The sequence below is a fragment of the Oncorhynchus mykiss genome, chromosome 17 (genome assembly GCF_057628025.1).
Source record: "Oncorhynchus mykiss isolate SJ-2025 chromosome 17, ASM5762802v1, whole genome shotgun sequence".
NCBI classification, from domain to species: Eukaryota; Metazoa; Chordata; class Actinopteri; order Salmoniformes; family Salmonidae; genus Oncorhynchus; species Oncorhynchus mykiss.
In genome coordinates, this window is record NC_143038.1 from 40,623,512 (window position 1) to 40,643,438 (window position 19,927).

Consider the following 19,927-nt stretch of genomic DNA (forward strand, 5'->3'; position numbering starts at 1 on the left):
TACAGCATACCCCCACTATTTGTTTTGCTGGGAAGCAGTATTTCCTTATTTCACCCTGACTATAACTCACAATAGTTCTCGGGTCCTCATAAGACACAGCTCTTCCTGAGCCAATGGATGACTAACACCCTGTAAAACAAAAGCCCAGTGACCCAATGCAGACAAGCGGAGGTGTGCAGCTTTGCATGTATTTCTGGACACCAAACCAAAGATCTTTTGTGTGTATGCAATTGTGAGCTCATAAAAAGGATGTTGCTATCTCTGAAATTCCTGTCGTGGTCCACATGGCATGGACCCCTCTTCTCTTTCTCTCTGGCAGGAAGGCTGTATGAAGACGGTGACCGAGGAGGACTGTGAGAACCGGCCCAACCTGAGGAGGAGGATGGGCTCCTACGTAGCCAAGCCAGAGCCACAGGCTGGTAAGCTCTGTCCTCTGGCAAAGTTTAGTGCAATGTGAAAGAACTGAATAAATTCATTAGGCCCTAATCTATGGATTTTACATGACTGGGTGTATGAAGATATCTGAACTGGGACATTTTCAGTTTCCAGGAACTATGTACACATCCTTGCGACATGGGGCTGTGCATTATCATGCTGAGACATGAGGTGATGGAGGCAGATGAATGGCACGACACTGGGCCTCAGGATCTTGTCACAGTATCTCTGCGCATTCAAATTGCCATCAATAAAATGCAATTGTTTGGTGTACATTGTCCATAACTTATGCCTGCCCTGGTCACATAGCACTCTGGTCACAACATTGACATCAGCGTCCCGCTCGCTCACACAACTCCATACATGTGGTCTGTGACTGTGAGGCCGGTTGGACGTACTGACAAATTCTCTAAAAGGATGTTGGAGGCGGCTTATGGTAGAGAAATTAACATTCAGTTCTCTGGCAACAGCTGTGGTGGACACTCCTGCAGTCAGTTTGCCAATTGCAAGCTCCCTTAACTTGAGACCTCTGTGGCATTGTGTGATACAACTGCACATTTTAGAGTGCCCTTTTATTGTTCCCAGCACAAGGTGTGCCTGATGTAATGATCACGCTGTTTAAACAGCTTCTTGATAATCCATACACGTGACAGGTGTGGCATATCTTGGCAGAGGAGAAATACTCACTAACAGGGATGTAAATTAATTTCTGCACAAAATTTGAATGAGATAAGCCTTTTGTGCGTATGGAACATTTCTGGGATCATTTATTTCAGCTCATGAAACATGGGACAAACACTTCATGTTGCATTTATTTTTGTTCAGTGTTTATTAGAACAGGGTTGTTTATTAGTACGTACTGTATTCCTTGGCCTCCATTAACAATGTGATAAATGTATTTCAGTGAAAGTGTTACCTGTTCAGGTGAAACAGGAAGCCACCGAGCATGAGGAGCCAATAACAAGTGACAAAGAAAACATGCTGACTAAGAAAAACGACCCCACAGTGAGTAAAGCACCTTTATATATGCTAATGTATTTTAGCTAATCATGGATAATTGCCTCTTCATTATTACTATGATGATGGTAATGATTTTAATAACCATAATGGGTACCATTTATACAGGTCACGGTTTCTCTCAAAAGTAACTCATCCCAGCCACCCACCTGGTTGATCTATGGCAGCCATTTTGCAATGTTTTAGCTGAAAAGTGTATGTGTCGCTGTGTCTGTCTGTCTCAGGTGGACCAGTACATGTGTCTGGTGTGTGGCAGTGGGAGCGAAGAGGACCGCCTGCTGCTGTGTGACGGCTGTGACGACAGCTACCACACCTTCTGTCTGATCCCGCCCCTCCACGATGTCCCCAAAGGAGACTGGAGGTGTCCCAAGTGCCTTGCTCAGGTGACAGACAGCCTCTCTCTTCCAGACCCAATTACCATACTACTCTGTCAACACAATCCACACACCCCGTCCACTGGGGAAGCTGTTGAACACTGCAGTAGCAGTAGTCTGGAAATGGAAACTCCAATATTGTTTTCACTGTAAAGGCAAACACACAGCTTGACAAAAGCATGCTCAAATTCTGCTCTTCTGTATGTTATTTTCTGTAGCTACTCAATGGAATTCTTCTCCTGTTTTTTAATTTTAATTTTTTATTTAAAGGTGACATTTGCTGTATTAGTGCTTACTTCCCGTTCTTGTCTTCCCCACAGGAGTGTTGCAAACCTCAGGTAGCCTTTGGTTTCGAGCAGGCTGGCAGGGACTACTCTCTACGCACTTTTGGGGACATGGCAGACTCCTTCAAGTCAGACTATTTCAACATGCCGGTTCATGTAAGTTTGGTAGTATATGTGGTGTTTAGTAGAGGGAGAACTGGAAAATATTTGTATTTAACAAGTTTGAAATGGCGTGCTTCTGAACTCCAGCCTGATATTGACTGTATTAGATGGAGCTCAGTCGGAAGTTGAGGTAACGGTGTGTCTTTCTCTGTCTGTCAGATGGTTCCAACAGAGCTAGTGGAGAAGGAGTTCTGGCGCTTGGTCAGCACAATCGAAGAGGACGTTACTGTGGAGTATGGGGCAGACATCGCCTCCAAGGAGTTTGGGAGTGGCTTCCCCATCAGAGGCGGACGATTCCAAGTCTCCCCTGAGGATGAGGTACAAAGGCTCTCTTACAGGTTAACATAGGCTAGGTATTGGGAGGATTATGAAGTTTATTTTACCACAACATTGCAACAGTACATCATCTCCGATCTAGAGAGCAGTTTGTCACCTAAAGATAATACATTTCTTTAGAATCTACTTCTCACAATATTTTCTAGATCTAGAATTGAGACAGTCATTAGCTAGCTAGTAGCTAATAATCACAACCTCCCAGAAATCTATGCCCCTCAGAGACCCTGGTAAAACTTGTTGCTAGTATTTATGGTGATATTGGAGTTCTAATGCAGATGAAACCCTTCCCAGTAAAGTAGCATCTCAGACCCAGTATCTTAGACTGTCACCCTGAGTTCAGTCTAGCCTGAACTTGTCCTTTCTCTGGCGCTTAGGATTACCTGAGCAGTGGCTGGAACCTGAACAACATGCCCGTGATGGACTCCTCGGTGCTGACTCACATTACGGCTGACATCTGTGGGATGAAGTTACCCTGGCTCTACGTGGGCATGTGCTTCTCCTCCTTCTGCTGGCACATTGAGGACCACTGGAGCTACTCCATCAACTACTTGCACTGGTACAGACAGGTGTCCTCTTAAGGCCCCGCAAGCCATCGGTATAATATGACCTTGTGTCTGGACCTGGGATAACTTGGCCCTAGGTATCAAGCATTGTGTAGAGGTCTAAGCAAATAGTCTCTGCTTCTTTTATTCTGAGGAATCTTTTGAAACCCATATGCTTGTTTACTATTGGAGTTAGTTTATTGGTTGACGTGGTATTAAACACACAAGAATACACCTCAAGCTTTAGTGATAACGTCAGTGTTTTTGAGACAATGGCATCTGTGTTCTCAGGGGAGAGCCCAAGACGTGGTACGGGGTTCCGGGATACGCTGCAGAGAAGCTGGAGTGGGTGATGAGGAAACTGGCCCCCGAGCTGTTTGAGTCCCAGCCTGACCTCCTGCACCAGCTGGTCACCATCATGAACCCCAACACACTCATGAACCACGGCGTCCCCGTAAGTACCACACCCACCAACAACACACATACAGTGATGAAGGCAGGTGGGTAAGTGAAAAAAGATAACATTGTGTGTAGCTATGGTATTGGTCTAACCATGACTTCATACCTACTCTTCTCTAGATTTATCGCACCAATCAGTGCTCTGGTGAGTTTGTCATCACCTTCCCCAGAGCCTACCATAGTGGATTTAACCAGGGCTTCAACTTCGCTGAGGCTGTCAACTTTTGCACCATGGACTGGGTAAGATGCCATGAAGTCCCTCATAAATACCATACAGAAGCTAGTAATTTAATAACCGGAAGATGCTTCTAATGAGCAGTGGACAAAAGCCTTTATACCCTGTAGCTCTTTGGATCAAGTGTGGTTATCACTGATGTAACCAGCACTGTGTATGGATCTTGTTGATGGTGTTAAATCGATGGTAGAGTATAGTTCTAACCCAAAGCCTCCCGCTGTTTCTCAGATGCCCATGGGCCGCATGTGTGTGGACCACTATCGGCAGCTGAATAGGTACTGTGTCTTCTCCCACGACGAGATGGTCTGCAAGATGGCGTCCAAGGCGGACACCACCATGGATGTGGCCCTGGCCTCGGCTGTGCAGAGGGACATGACCGTCATGCTCCAGGAGGAAGACAAGCTGAGGGACAAAGTCAGCAAGATGGTGAGAGGCCTCTCATACCGGCACGTACAGTGCATTTGGAGAGTGGTACTGTATGTGTGTGTATGTGTGTGTATATGTGTGTATATGTGTATATGTATGTATGTATGTATGTATATATATTTATTTATTTATTTATTTATTTATTTATTTATTTATTACATTACACAGTGCCTTGCGAAAGTATTCGGCCCCCTTGAACTTTGCGACCTTTTGCCACATTTCAGGCTTCAAACATAAAGATATAAAACTGTATTTTTTTGTGAAGAATCAACAACAAGTGGGACACAATCATGAAGTGGAATGACATTTATTGGATATTTCAAACTTTTTTAACAAATCAAAAACTGACAAATTGGGGGTGCAAAATTATTCAGCCCCTTTACTTTCAGTGCAGCAAACTCTCTCCAGAAGTTCAGTGAGGATCTCTGAATGATCCAATGTTGACCTAAATGACTAATGATGATAAATACAATCCACCTGTGTGTAATCAAGTCTCCGTATAAATGCACCTGCACTGTGATAGTCTCAGAGGTCCGTTAAAAGCGCAGAGAGCATCATGAAGAACAAGGAACACACCAGGCAGGTCCGAGATACTGTTGTGAAGAAGTTTAAAGCCGGATTTGGATACAAAAAGATTTCCCAAGCTTTAAACATCCCAAGGAGCACTGTGCAAGCGATAATATTGAAATGGAAGGAGTATCAGACCACTGCAAATCTACCAAGACCTGGCCGTCCCTCTAAACTTTCAGCTCATACAAGGAGAAGACTGATCAGAGATGCAGCCAAGAGGCCCAGGATCACTCTGGATGAACTGCAGAGATCTACAGCTGAGGTAGGGGGCTCTGTCCATAGGACAACAATCAGTCGTATATTGCACAAATCTGGCCTTTATGGAAGAGTGGCAAGAAAGCCATTTCTTAAAGATATCCATAAAAAGTGTAGTTTAAAGTTTGCCACAAGCCACCTGGGAGACACACCAAACATGTGGAAGAAGGTGCTCTGGTCAGATGAAACCAAAATTGAACTTTTTGGCAACGATGCAAAACGTTATGTTTGGCGTAAAAGCAACACAGCTGAACACACCATCCCCACTGTCAAACATGGTGGTGGCAGTATCATGGTTTGGGCCTGCTTTTCTTCAGCAGGGATAGGGAAGATGGTTAAAATTGATGGGAAGATTGATGGAGCCAAATACAGGACCATTCTGGAAGAAAACCTGATGGAGTCTGCAAAAGACCTGAGACTGGGACGGAGATTTGTCTTCCAACAAGACAATGATCCAAAACATAAAGCAAATTCTACAATGGAATGGTTCAAAAATAAACATATCCAGGTGTTAGAATGGCCAAGTCAAAGTCCAGACCTGAATCCAATCGAGAATCTGTGGAAAGAACTGAAAACTGCTGTTCACAAATGCTCTCCATCCAACCTCACTGAGCTCGAGCTGTTTTGCAAGGAGGAATGGGAAAGAATTTCAGTCTCTCGATGTGCAAAACTGATAGAGACATACCCCAAGCGACTTACAGCTGTAATCACAGCAAAAGGTGGCGCTACAAAGTATTAACTTAAGGGGGCTGAATAATTTTGCACGCCCAATTTTTCAGTTTTTGATTTGTTAAAGTTTGAAATATCCAATAAATGTCGTTCCACTTCATGATTGTGTCCCACTTGTTGTTGATTCTTCACAAAAAAATACAGTTTTATATCTTTATGTTTGAAGCCTGAAATGTGGCAAAAGGTCGCAAAGTTCAATGGGGGCGAATACTTTCGCAAGGCACTGTATACAATCAAAAGTTTGGTCACACCTACTCATTCAAGGGCTTTTATTTTTACAATTTTCTACATTGTAGAATAATAGTGAACACATCATAAAAAATATGAAATAACACATGGAATCATGTAGTAACCACAAAACAAATCAAAGAATGCTGAGTGTGCAAAGCTGTCATCAAGGCAAAGGGTGGCTACTTTGAAGAATCTCAAATATAAAATATATATATTTGTTGAGATTGCCTGCAATGACAACAAGCTCAGTCCGATTATACTGTGACACACAGCCCCAGACCATGACGGACCCTCCACCTCCAAATCGATCCCACTCGAGAGTTCAGGTCTCGGTGTAAGGCTCATTCCTTCGACGATAAATGTGAATCCGACCGTCACCCCTGGTGAGACAAAACTGCGACTCGTCAGTGAAGAGCACTTTTTGCTAGTCCTGTCTGGTCCAGCAACTGTGGGTTTGTGCCCGTAGGCAACGTGGTTGCCGGTGATGTCTGGTGAGGACCTGCCTTACAACAGGCCTACAAGCCCTTAGTCCAGCCTCTCTCAACCTATTGCAGACAGTCTGTACACTGATGGAGGGATTGTTCGTTCTGGTGAATATCTGTGAAGTAATTTAGATTTTTTCAAATTATCTTTGAAAGACAGGGTCCTGAAAAAGGGACGTTTCTTTTTTTGCGATACCTGAAAATAGCTGTGCAGCGACGCTCCCCATCCAAACTGACAGAGCTTGAGAGGGTCTGCAGAGAAGAATGGGAGAAACTCCCCAAATACACGTGTGCCAAGCTTGTAGCGTCATACCCTAAAAGACTCGAGGTTATAATCGCTGCCAAAGGTGCTTCAACAAAGTACCTAGTGAAGGGTCTGAATACTTTTACTTTGCAAAAATGTCTAATCCTGTTTTTGCTTTTTCATTATGGGGTGTTGTGTGTAGATTTAATCAATTTTAGAATAAGGCTATAATGTAGCAAAATGTGGGGAAAGAAGGGGTCTGAGTACTTTCTGAATGCACTGTATTCTAGTCCTATCCAATTGAACTATTGCTCTACATATATTATTCTATCCATCTTCTGTCCATACATCCCATTTATTTATACTCTGACATTGCTCTTCCTAATATTTCTTAATTCCATTCTTTAACTTTTTTAGAGTTGTGTATTCGATTACTGCACCGTTTCGCTACACTTGCAATAACATCTGCTAAATATGTGTATGCGACCAATACAATTTGATTTGAAATGGCCACAGTTAACTTTCCTCCACATGTGTCTATGTGCCCGGGTCATCACTGTCTCTCCTCCTTGTATGGCTCTAGGTGTGGGTGTCTGTGTGTGATCTCTTTGACACTACTAATCTGTGGGTGTGTGTTGATGACCATATCTGTGTTCCCAGGGCGTGCAGCGTTCCCAGCAGGCGGAGTACGACCTGCTGCCAGACGAGGAGCGCCAGTGTTCCAAATGCAGGACCACCTGCTACCTGTCTGCCCTCACCTGTCCCTGCAGTCCCGGCCAGCTGGTGTGTCTGCACCATGCCCACGACCTCTGCTCCTGCACCTCCAGCGAACTCACACTCAAGTAAGTCAATCCACAGCCAAGTTAGTTCTAAATGGCCACATAATGTTAATATACATCATGTCCCCCTCATTATGTACATCCCATGTTTTACAGAAACGCACAGCTCAAATGCAAATTTACAGATCCCATGCACAAATGTATTTAAAAAACAATAATTATTTTCTCAACTAAAATGCCCCTTTAAGAACGTGTCAACTTAAAGTAAGGGTCAAAGTTGGAGTGCGCAGCATTGAAACGTCTAAAGGCCTAGACCTTCTGATAAAGACGAAACACTAAAAAGATATGGGTCACCTGGCTAGAAAATCACCAATTGTGACAGCTGTTACTCAGCCAGGATTAGTCCTCAGAAACACACTAGACCTGTGTCTTGGTCTACAGCTACAGGTTTACCATGGCTGAGCTCTACCCCATGATGGAAGCAGTCACTCTGCGTGCTGAGTCCTACACATACTGGGTCTCCCATGTCAGTGACATCCTGGAGGCCAAACAAGACAAGAAAAGTGGTAAGTTGTAACCCTAAGTAGGATACCTCTTTGGGTTCAGGCATCTTTGTAATTCAAATGGTTCATTACGTAATAAAACGCTAAATGTTTTGGTTGCTTATTTGCATAACCCAAAGAAGACAAGATGTTCTTAAATATCTCATGGAATGTTTTGTATTCCTCATCACCCAGATATGTTGTCTTTGTCTAAGGATGCACACAGAATACCAGAATAGTTTAAAATAGATTATTCTCTACCCTTTGCTAATTGTACAGCTTACTTGATCATTGGACCGTGATTCTTTGAATGCATTGATGACTGTGTTTTAAAGCCATGTTGGTTTATTTATGTGTGTTCAGGGTTGGAAGAGCTGCGCTCCCTGGTGGTGGAGGCAGAGGTGAAGCGGTTCCCTCAGAGTGACCTCCTGCGGCAGCTCCGCACAGTCACCCTGGATGCTGAGAAGTGTGCTGTGGTGGCCCAGCAGCTACTCATTGGGAAGAGACAGACCAGGTAGGCTGTGTGCGTATAAACACACATGATTTTCTATTATTGTATTATCATGCTTTTTTAATAAAAAGATGTTACCCCCTTTTTCTCCCCAATTTCGATCTTGTCTCGTCGCTGCAACTCCCCAACGGGCTCGGGAGGCGAAGGTCGAGTCATGCATCCTCCGAAACATGACCCGCCAAACCGCACTTCTTAACACCTGCCCGTTATCCCAGAAGCCAGCCAGACCAATGTGTCGGAGGAAACCCAGTTGAACTGACGACTGCGTTAAAACACTGCACCACTCGGGAGGCCCATTTAAAATGCTTTCTAATGTTAAAATTAGGGATGAACCGAAATTACAACATCCTCCACGACAGAGAACAGTTTGTCAAGGGCAATGAATACCATTATCTTGGCGTTAAGGGTTTTCGCCTTTGAGTTGTCTCGCTGAAATGTTCTTACTCTTTCAAAGGACTGCTCGACTTGAACTTGTTGGAAGTGTGAGCTTAGTTTTTTTTTTTCTTTTGTTCTAAGTAGTCGCCGAACGTCTGGGGGTAATGCAATTTAAAATTAGTAATTAGGTTTGTGGTATTGAAAGATTTCACTTTCTCCTGTCCTCTGGAAATAATAGCAGCCTTTTTGTTATCTTCCTTTGAAACTTCAAAATAGATCCACACAGCAAACATTGTGGGCTAGGTTAGGAATGCTGTGTTGCACATGTAGCTTAGTATTTTTCATGACGTCATTGTCATCTACCTACGTTATATAGGTATGCACATCAGCGTTAAACTAGATATCGGGCCCATGCCGATGTTGGCATTTTTAGCAAATATCGTCCGATATGTTACCGATTTATATTGTGCATTCCTAGTTAACATCCTTTACCATACCTGATTCTTGTATTCTTAGCCACATAGTTAGCCAAATGATAGCTAATTCTGAAAGCAATAACGTAAGTAAGTAGCCTTGCACAAGCCTTGGCCTGACAAGCCAGAACAGCTTATAGGGTAGGAGCCAAAGGCAGCTTGATGTACAAGTACACGCCCTGGACAGGACACACATCTATCGCAGAACAAATGTGCTTTAGTGAAAATGTATTCCAGCTTGTGTGCCCTGAATGTTAGCCGTGTCTCTGATCTAGTGTGTTGTTGTCAGGTATCGTTCAGGTGGAAGGAAGTCCCAGAGCCAGAACCTGCTGACAGTGGAGGAGCTCAGGTCATTTGTCAGGCAGCTGCACAATCTGCCCTGCAGCATCCGCCAGGCCCCGTTACTTAAGGTAGGTGTTAGGAAGGTTTTACTTGAAATATGGTTGACTTAATTACCTTACATGCTGACCACACCAAAAATAAATGTACACATACATGTTATTCAATCATTGCACCCACAATGCTTGCGCGTGTCAACGAGCGTCTGCATAGCCAGGCGCTAAAGGAGAACTTGGTTCTATTTGTGACGTTTGAAGCGCTGCAAGTCCCACCTCTCCCATCTCCTCATTAGTTTAGGGGCATATACCTATGTGGGTGATTGAAAGATGAACTGAGGTCCACACTCCAGTCCAGTTGGGTGGTGGTAATGCACCTTAAAGTTGGATGCCAACCATCATATAAAGTCCAAAAAAGAAGCCTGAAGGAGGAGAGATTACAAGAAACTAACTCTGTTTACCCTTTTATCTCTGGATTAATTGTCGGAGTAGAGGACCTTGTGCATTTCAGATAAAATAACAACCCAATGTTTATATCCTAAGACAAATTAGCTACTAACAGCAAGCTATCTAGCTAAATTACCATGAAGGTTTAATGCTTTTCGACCTGTCCCCATATTAATGTAGTTGGTTCAGAGTTTTGATATTTCAACCTGAGTGTCCTGATCGTGTCTGGTGTGGGTGGACAAAATCAACATGCGAACGATGGCACACGCACGTGCGAGCGGTTTGGTCAGCATGTTAGTTAAATGACATTAAAGTAAATGCATGGTGATTGGGGCCGGAGGACCTACTACCACCACAGTGACAAGTACTTTGTTTCTCACTTCACTAACACACCTGACTCAGCTCAGCAGTCTTGATGAGTTGATTGATTACTTGATGTGACACTAGGCTGGGACAAAAGCCTACCTACAAGCCACCGTAGTCTTTTAGGACCAGGAGAACACTGAAAAAAAACTAATTGATTAGCGCTTTAACCTGCTTGTATTTCCCCCAGGACCTGCTGACCCGCGTGGATGACTTCCAGCAGAGCAGTGAGCAGCTCCTCTCTGACGAGGCCCCCAGCCCAGTGGCGCTGCAGGGCCTGCTGGACCTGAGCTTGGGCCTGGATGTGGAACTTCCCCAGCTGGCCCTGCTCAGGGAGAGGCTAGAGCAGGCCCGCTGGCTAGACGGGGTTAAGGGGGCCAGTGTCCGGCCACACAGCCTATGTCTGGACACCATGCGGAGGCTGATAGACCAGGGGGTGGGCCTGGCCCCACACAGCTCAGTGGAGAGGGCTATGGCCCGCCTGCAGGAGCTTCTTACCATGTCGGAGCACTGGGAGGAGCGGGCGCTCCGCCTCATGGAGGCTAGGTGAGAGGCAGACGAGGAGGCGAGTGGCTTAGACAGTACTGTAACTGAATATGCAATGATTTATATATACACTAGATGACTGATAGGGGGCGCTGTGTTTAAGCCACGTCTTGTCACTCATCACCATTTTAGAAAATATTTTGGAAGCTACAGAAATGCCTTTATTAATGTCTACATTATTCTATTACAGACCTTAATGCATACATTTTTATATTATGTGAGCTTAACATAAATGTCTGAAAATATATAAATGTTTTCCTTAAAGTATCATTTTTAGAGATTGCTGTTACTGTCCCCACTACTACAAAAAATACTTAAATGCATGTAATTTTGTCCTTAACATTTAATTGAAATACTGTAGAATTCCATTCAGCCACTCAATAGCCAATACATAGCATCAGTAATCCAGGGTTTATATACACTGAGTGTACCTAACATTGGGGACACTATTAATATTGAGTTGCACACCCTTTTGCCCATCATGAATTAGTCGGGGCATGGACTCCACAAGGTGTCGAAAGCGTTCCATTGGAATGCTGGTCCATGTTGACGCCAATGCTTCCTACAATTGTCAAGTTGGCTGGATGTCCTTTGGGTGGGGGACCATTCTTGATACACATGGGAAACTGTTGAGTGTGAAAAACCCAGCAAATTTGAAGTTCATGAGACGCACACTGGTCCGCTCTTTTGTCTTGCCCATTCACCCTCTGAATGGTATACATACAAAATCCATGTCCATCTTTTAAACTGTCTCCTCCCCTTCGTCTACACTGAAGTGGATTTAACAAATGTCATCAATAAGGGATCATAGCTTTTACCTGGTCAGTCTGTCATAGAAAGAGGTGTTTGTAGTGGTTATATTCTACATGAAACAATGTACATGGAAAACTCTTGCCCTGAGACAGGGCTGTAGACTCCTAGCTGTAGTAGGAATCAACCTGAGACAGGGCTGTAGACTCCTAGCTGTAGTAGGAGTCAACCTGAGACGGGGCTGTAGACTCCTAGCTGTAGTAGGAGTCAACCTGAGACGGGGCTGTAGACTCCTAGCTGTAGTAGGAGTCAACCTGAGACGGGGCTGTAGACTCCTAGCTGTAGTAGGAGTCAACCTGAGACGGGGCTGTAGACTCCTAGCTGTAGTAGGAGTCAACCTGAGACGGGGCTGTAGACTCCTAGCTGTAGTAGGAGTCAACCTGAGACGGGGCTGTAGACTCCTAGCTGTAGTAGGAGTCAACCTGAGACGGGGCTGTAGACTCCTAGCTGTAGTAGGAGTCAACCTGAGACGGGGCTGTAGACACCTAGCTGTAGTAGGAGTCAACCTGAGACGGGGCTGTAGACTCCTAGCTGTAGTAGGAGTCAACCTGAGACGGGGCTGTAGACTCCTAGCTGTAGTAGGAGTCAACCTGAGACGGGGCTGTAGACTCCTAGCTGTAGTAGGAGTCAACCTGAGACGGGGCTGTAGACTCCTAGCTGTAGTAGGAGTCAACCTGAGACGGGGCTGTAGACTCCTAGCTGTAGTAGGAGTCAACCTGAGACGGGGCTGTAGACTCCTAGCTGTAGTAGGAGTCAACCTGAGACGGGGCTGTAGACTCCTAGCTGTAGTAGGAGTCAACCTGAGACGGGGCTGTAGACTCCTAGCTGTAGTAGGAGTCAACCTGAGACGGGGCTGTAGACTCCTAGCTGTAGTAGGAGTCAACCTGAGACGGGGCTGTAGACTCCTAGCTGTAGTAGGAGTCAACCTGAGACGGGGCTGTAGACTCCTAGCTGTAGTAGGAGTCAACCTGAGACGGGGCTGTAGACTCCTAGCTGTAGTAGGAGTCAACCTGAGACGGGGCTGTAGACTCCTAGCTGTAGTAGGAGTCAACCTGAGACGGGGCTGTAGACTCCTAGCTGTAGTAGGAGTCAACCTGAGGCAGGGCTGTAAACGTCTTTTCTGACTTGAGTAATAAAACATTTTTCAAGCTCAACTGAACTAAAAAAACAAATTCTCTGGTTGAAGACAGCCAATGTGGCATCGCTATAAGTCAAACATTTATTCCTGTGTAAATAGGTTAATTTTGGTCATAAAGTCGGCATCGTCCAAAATGGAGATTTGCGAGATGTAAGGAATCTAGTATGTAACAGATTTCCTTAGGTTGGGCAGCACCATAATGGCTCCGGAGGGAATGGTGGCAGTTTTATGGTCTCCTGGCCAATTGTACTATTTTGTGTTTTTTGTTTGTTTTTATGCTGATTATAGGATGCCCCTTTTCCAACAAGTCAGTTTGTCAAATTTCTTCCCTGCTAGAGCTGCCCCGGTCAACTAAGTGCAGTTATTGTGAAGTGTAAATGTCTAGAAGCAACAATGGCTCAGCTGCGAAGTGGTAGGCCACACAAGCTCACAGAACAGGAACGGTGAGTGCTGTAGTGCGTAAAAAATCAACTGCAACACTCATTACCTAGTTCTAAACTGCCTTTAGCAGCAACGTCAGCACGATAACTGTTCGGGAGCTTCATGAAATGGGTTTCCATGGTCGAGCAGCAGCACACAAGCCTAAGATCACCATGCGCAATGCCAAGCATTGGCTGGAGTGGCGTAAAGCTCGCCGCCATTGGACTCTGGAGCAGTGGAAGCGCTTTCTCTGGAGTAATGAATCAGGCATCTAGTAGTACGACAGATGAATCTGGGTTTGGTAGATGCCAGGAGAACGCTACTATATATATATTTTTTTTTTGGTAGCAGTGTATTTACCACCACAAACTGATGCTGGCACTGAGACCGCACTCAATGAGCTGTCTAGGGCCATAAACAAACAAGAAAATGCTCTCCTAGTGGCCGGTCACTTTAATGCAGGAAAGAAAGAAAAAAACGTTCTACCATGTCACATGTGCAGCTAAGGCGAAAAAACGGTAGATCACCTTTTACTACACACGCACATACAAAACTCTCCCTCGCCATATATTTTGCGAATCTGACCAACTCTATACTCCTGATTTACAACCAAAAACTCAAACAGGAAGTACCAGTGACGCGCTCACTACAGAAGTGGTCCGATGAAGCAGATGCTAAACTACCGGACTCTTTCACTAGCACAGACTGGAATATGTTCTGGGATTCATCTGACGGCATTGTGGAGTTTACCACATCTGTCACTGGCTTTATTAATAAGTGCATCGATGACATTGCCCCCGCATATGTACATATCCCAACCAGAAGCCATGGATTACAGGCAACATCCACACTGCGCTAAAGGCTAGAGCTGTCGCTTTCAAGGAGCGGAACACTAATCGGGACGCTTATAAGAAATCCCTCTACGACCTCAGATGAACCATCAAACGGGTGACGTGTCAACACGGGACCAAGATCGAATCCTACTACACTGGCTCTGATGCTTGTCGGATGTGGCAGGGCTTGCAAACTATCACAGATTACAAAGGGGAAACCCAGCTGCGAGCTGTCCAGTTGACGCGAACCTTCCAGAAAAGCTAAATATCTTTTTATGTGCGCTTCAGGGCTAGAAACACTAAACTATGCATGAGAGCGCCAGCTGTTCTGGACGACTCTGTGATCATGCTCTTCGTAGCCAACGTGGGCAGGACCTTTTTAAACAGGCTAACATTCATAAGTTCTAGACAGATTACCAGTACACAAACTCTGAGCATGCACTGACACCTTTAGTTGGTTCTCCCCAATTTTGATTTCTTGAAAAACAATCCTTAATCTGTTTTCCTTGTTTGTTTTTGGTTTTGCTTCACTTATTTGGTTTTCTTCCTGTATTTAATTTTGGTGTGGGTTATTTTATTTGCGTCTTGGGCAAATTTAGTGGGTACACATGGTGAGTGTCTTTTTAGGTTCCAGTTGTTGTTGCTAGTCATGTTTTTCATTTTGGTTGTAGGTCAGTGAACCTTTGTTAGTTCCCCCTTCTGTTTGAGTGACATTTTTGCTGGGGAACGTAACGGTATCATGTGTTTTTTTTTTTTATGACCATTCTAAACAAAATAATAATGTATGTTTTTGATTGTATATTAAATGGATTTATTAGACTGGTGACTATTGGTACTCGTCGAGGCCCAACTATTCTAATGTTAAATATGCATACAGTCATTTTTGATTGTGCGCTTTTTTTAAGGATGAAATGCGAAAAGTTTCCTCTTATGATATTTATCTCAAAGTACTGATGGTGTAAAAACACATTTAGGAAAAGTCAGGGACAGGTTAGTTCAAGGTTTTTATTGAAATTTAAGTTATTGAAATTACAAATTGAAAACGGTGAGATTGATAGTCTTGGCGGTTCTAGTGTTAAGTGTGTTTTGAACTACTGTGGCTGCCATCTTAGCTATGCCCCTTGTCTGCATAGTTGTCACTGCTGTAACTGCTACTGTTCCTTCTGATGTTAAGTCTTTTACTGGTGTTTAAACAGTTGTGTAAAGTAAATAGTTACTAATCAAAACATTTTTAATATTCAGGCAATACAATTTTTTTTTTTAAATGTTTTGTTGTAAAAATGCATTAAGCTGTAATTTATGTTGATTCATAATGTTAAAGGATGACTAATACATTTTGGTTTTAAAACAGATTGACCAATTTCATAGAATGACCCAGAAGTGGAATTTTGTTAATATTACCGTTGCATCAACACTCAGCACGCTAAATCGCTTATGGCACAGTAGGCAATAAGTTACTTGCCGATTAATGTTGCATAAAACATTTTGAAAGGTCTATCATTAATTCCCGAACACAAAGGCCCTTGATGCTGTCAATTGGCCAATTTTTAAGTGTCTAGGCTTGCCCAATTTGGCCATCTTTTTTAACAATGTGATAATACGCTCCAAAGTGATAACTTGATGTAAATTTTATGAAATAATCAAAATAAAAATGTAATTATTTATTAGCCTAGTGGTTATAACTATTTAGGCATATCATGTAAAATCTTTGTCAAAAGCGCAAGAGATACTGTTGCATGTAGGTCTGTATTATTTATGAGTTGATCATATAGAAATATCAAAACATTCCTTCAGCTCCAAAGCAATTGCATGTCTGTTGCGCAGGAACCACTGACTCGGTTCCTTTTTCTATAATCAAGACACCTGCTGGTAGCTCTTAACTGGTCAGGACAGCTCTCCTAAATATCTGTGGAGTAGGTGGGACTCCTTATTACTAGAGGCTTCGTGCATAGTTTTTATATTTTACCCATAAGAGTAGAAGTAAAGTGTCTCTTCTCAGTACTTATGACCAATTTTCTACTCTCACAAGCTTTGTGGATATGGGACCTGGTTAAACTGTTTCAAGTTGTATAGAAGGGTGAGTGACTAACTGTTTTGGCAGAGTGAATGTACAAACGCTTCCCACGTTCGAACACACACGAGACACCCACTGCAAATTATGCCCCCAAAACCGAAATCTTGTTCCGTCTTCCTAATGAGACTGTTTGAAACCGAGGCTAAATCAGTCATTTCAGCCCCCCTTCAGTAGTAAAGCAATATAAATGTTTTCATTAGGAAATGGCTACGAGATACACAAAACAAGTTAAATAAAATTGATTGGGACTCGTTAAACTAAGGCACACTGAAATAGTACATAAATAGCATTGACACCTTGCTTGCAAAAGCTGCTTAGAAGTTCAGCCAGCAGAGAGTGAAAAGTGCAAGTTTTGCATTTTGGAGTTGAAAGCTGCTTCCTGGTGTTTTAACTGGATCAGTGGGTTGGGACAGTGCTCTGCTCTGCTGGCTTACGCCACAGTTTACACAGATGCTAGTAGCAGAGCATGGGCCCATAGCCATTAGGGTAAACTGGCCTAAAGTGAGACGTCTTGGACAATAAGGTCGTTATTTATTTATTCAACGTTTTGAATAGAGTAACATGGTATACTGAGCACTAATTCCACTGTTTTATAAGCAACATTGCTTCAAAGAGTTGTCTCGGTTTAGTCAGATTTCAACTCGTCTGAAATGAGAACTCATTAGTGCAAATGTGATAAGTGACTACTGTAGAGCCATATGAACTGGGAAATGAGTGACTCTTTTGTTCCACCTGGTTTGGGGAATATATGAAAAGGTCTTGACAGAACTTAACACTGAAGATAAAAGCAGTACTGTGCATATTTATTTGTTTTAAAAACTAGCTTCTATCTCCAGGCCACGTCACTGTGTGGAAACTCTTGTGGAAGCTCTGCAGGAGGTGGCTAGTATCCCTGCCTATCTTCCCAACTGTCTGCTGCTGAAGGACACGGTGGACCAGGCTAAAGACTGGCTTCAGGAGGCAGAGACCCTACAGGTATGAGCCTCTTAGGTTATGTCCCAAAGTGCAATACATGGGGAATAAGGTGCCATGTCTTTGACAATGTCCCTGGTCAAAAGAAATGCACTACATTCTAGTTTATGATCCCATGTAATTGGAAACATTTCTGAATGAATATAGTTTTATTCTATATTGATATCTTTTTAAATAACAATACAACTGCTTCTGGTTAGCCAGACTGAAAAGAAAAAAGCGAGAGAGAAGAGAAGGAAAGAAAGCCAGACTTCTTATAATAGTATCTATATACTTGTCTTTCTGTGTTTGTTTGTTTGTTTGTGTGTAGCTGGGAGGCCGTATCCCTGTGCTGGATACCCTGACGGACCTGGTGTCCCGGGCCAAGGCCATCCCAGTCTGGCTGGACCCCCTTGCTCGACTTGATTCCCTGGTGTTTGACGTGCAGGCCTGGAAGGAGAGCGCTGCCAAGACCTTTCTAATGAAGAACTCTGCTTACTCCCTGCTGGAGGTAAACCATCTACAACAATCTAATGCCAATACACATAATCAGACACCTTAGGGGTTGTCAAAAGTAGTACACTAAAGTAAATGGTGTGCCATCTGGGTGTTCGTCTTAGAATCACTCCTGAGGTCTTTTGGGATTTGGCTTGGTGTCTTTTGTGTGTTTAGGTGCTGTGCCCCCGGTGTGAGGCTGGGACGGGGCCTCAGCAGTCAAAGTATAAAAGGGCAAAGGATGCGGCCCAGTGCAGCGAGAGAAACAGTGCCAGGCTGGACTGCCTGAGTGATGTGGAGAGGGCCCTCTCGGAGAGCAAGGACTCTGCCTCTGCTGTACGTGCTGCTCTATCTCTCTGTCTACGTAATGTTTTTTTAAACCAAAAAGCACAGACCATTGAACTCATTAAATTCCACTATATTCTAAAGATACCCACTACACCCAGCTATTGCAATCAGTGAACCCCTCTAAATTGATATGAGGACCCATGATATGAAGGTGCATGATTAAATGCATGTATGGTTTGATACAGTATTCCATATACTCTAGCTGTTTGGTTACATGTATGTTGATGTAGTGAGTATTGCGTGTTGTCACGCCAACCTGTGCTGGTTCCCCTCTCTGTAGATGGCCACTCTGGCCGAGGTACGTCAGAAAGAGATGGAGAGTCTGCTGGCCCTTAGGGCCTCCAACGAGTCCAAGCTCCTCCTGGCCGGTGACTGCGGGGCATTGAGGGTGTGTGTGTGCCACAAGGCTCCGTCAGGTGCCATGCTGCAGTGCGAGCTCTGCCGTGACGCCTTCCACCGCAGCTGCGTCTTAGGCTCTAACCAGGACCCCTTGCCTAACCAGGCCTGGGTGTGCCCCCGGTGCCAACTCTCGGAGAAACCCCCTCTTGACCGGGTGCTGCCCCTGCTGGCCTCCCTGCAGCGCATCCGGGTGCGGCTGCCTGAGGGTGACGCCCTACGCTTCCTCATCGAGAGGACGGTCCGCTGGCAGCACCGCGTGCAGCAGGCCTCCGCCGAGGGGGTGGCTGTGACGACGTCACATCAGCGCTGGGCTTCGTCTAGTCCAACCTGGGCTCCGTCTCCGACTCAGGAAACAAACAGCATGTCGTTCTACACGGAGCACCAGTGCATTCCTCTGCAGGGTCAGTGTCGGGCTGGGAACAACATCTAATACCCCAACCTCTCAGAACAAGTCACATTTCTATCATATTTATCAAATTAATGACACTTTTAAAAAATATATATATATATATATATATATATATTCCTATTCCTGAAGGGGCTGTGTTGAGCTGTATTGTTGGTGTTTGTTTCAGGACTGAGCCCTGAGCTGGAGGAGCTGATGGTAGAGGGCTTCCTGCTGCAGGTGACTCTGCCTGAGACCCAGCAGCTGTACAGGTCCCTCATTAAACTGGACCCCCGCCATCACCACCACACAGACAGCCCCTTTCCACAGCACAGCGCAGAGCAGGATCAACACCAGCAGAACTCTCAGGGAGGGAGCCCCCCTCACAACCAGGTAACATACTAGTCTACTACTTTAAGGCAGAGCTCAGGTAGCAGGCTAACCACTTGATATAATGGTTATATTGATGTATTTATGAAGTTTCTGAAAATGTGTCCTTCAGTTTGACATTCATTTTTAAAATGTTATTTGGGTAATAAATAATACGACAAGATGTGGATCCCAGAGGATGGCACTTAAAAGCATGAATTAAAACTTATTTTCAAAGTGTTCCTCGATGGTAAAACAAACATCTAATGATTTTAAAAGATGGCAAAATTACAAAACAAACCATTATTCAAACCAAAACATCACATTCATGACTTTAGAGAGCCTAATAGATGTGGTAAAGGAGTCAATGGAATGCAGACATTCCATTGACCAGATTGGCGCACATTCAACAAAGCTGATCTAACGAAGGGGATATTCATCAAATCCATCATGATTTATGTATTGTTACAGGTCCGCAATGTGCTTACTTAAGTTAAATTTGGCTGTTTTCGCTGAATAACATGTAGAAGTTGTCCCTTTTCAGGTCTAGAAG

General features: G+C 44.1%; 1 protein-coding gene across 1 annotated transcript in view; it reads left to right on the plus strand.

Moving 5' to 3' along the window:
- Window positions 1–19,927, plus strand: part of LOC110494185 (lysine-specific demethylase 5B-B) — a 31,695-nt gene that overhangs the window by 9,742 nt on the left and 2,026 nt on the right. Inside the window, exons 6-24 of the mRNA XM_021569006.3 lie at window positions 320–419; window positions 1,340–1,440; window positions 1,677–1,835; window positions 2,147–2,266; window positions 2,432–2,590; window positions 2,983–3,164; window positions 3,442–3,604; window positions 3,730–3,849; window positions 4,073–4,270; window positions 7,442–7,623; window positions 8,002–8,126; window positions 8,466–8,616; window positions 9,751–9,871; window positions 10,797–11,152; window positions 17,264–17,402; window positions 17,710–17,889; window positions 18,051–18,209; window positions 18,502–19,021; window positions 19,196–19,398. Coding sequence (XP_021424681.1) covers window positions 320–419; window positions 1,340–1,440; window positions 1,677–1,835; window positions 2,147–2,266; window positions 2,432–2,590; window positions 2,983–3,164; window positions 3,442–3,604; window positions 3,730–3,849; window positions 4,073–4,270; window positions 7,442–7,623; window positions 8,002–8,126; window positions 8,466–8,616; window positions 9,751–9,871; window positions 10,797–11,152; window positions 17,264–17,402; window positions 17,710–17,889; window positions 18,051–18,209; window positions 18,502–19,021; window positions 19,196–19,398 — 3,438 coding nt within the window. The remainder of the gene's footprint in view (window positions 1–319; window positions 420–1,339; window positions 1,441–1,676; window positions 1,836–2,146; window positions 2,267–2,431; window positions 2,591–2,982; window positions 3,165–3,441; window positions 3,605–3,729; window positions 3,850–4,072; window positions 4,271–7,441; window positions 7,624–8,001; window positions 8,127–8,465; window positions 8,617–9,750; window positions 9,872–10,796; window positions 11,153–17,263; window positions 17,403–17,709; window positions 17,890–18,050; window positions 18,210–18,501; window positions 19,022–19,195; window positions 19,399–19,927) is intronic.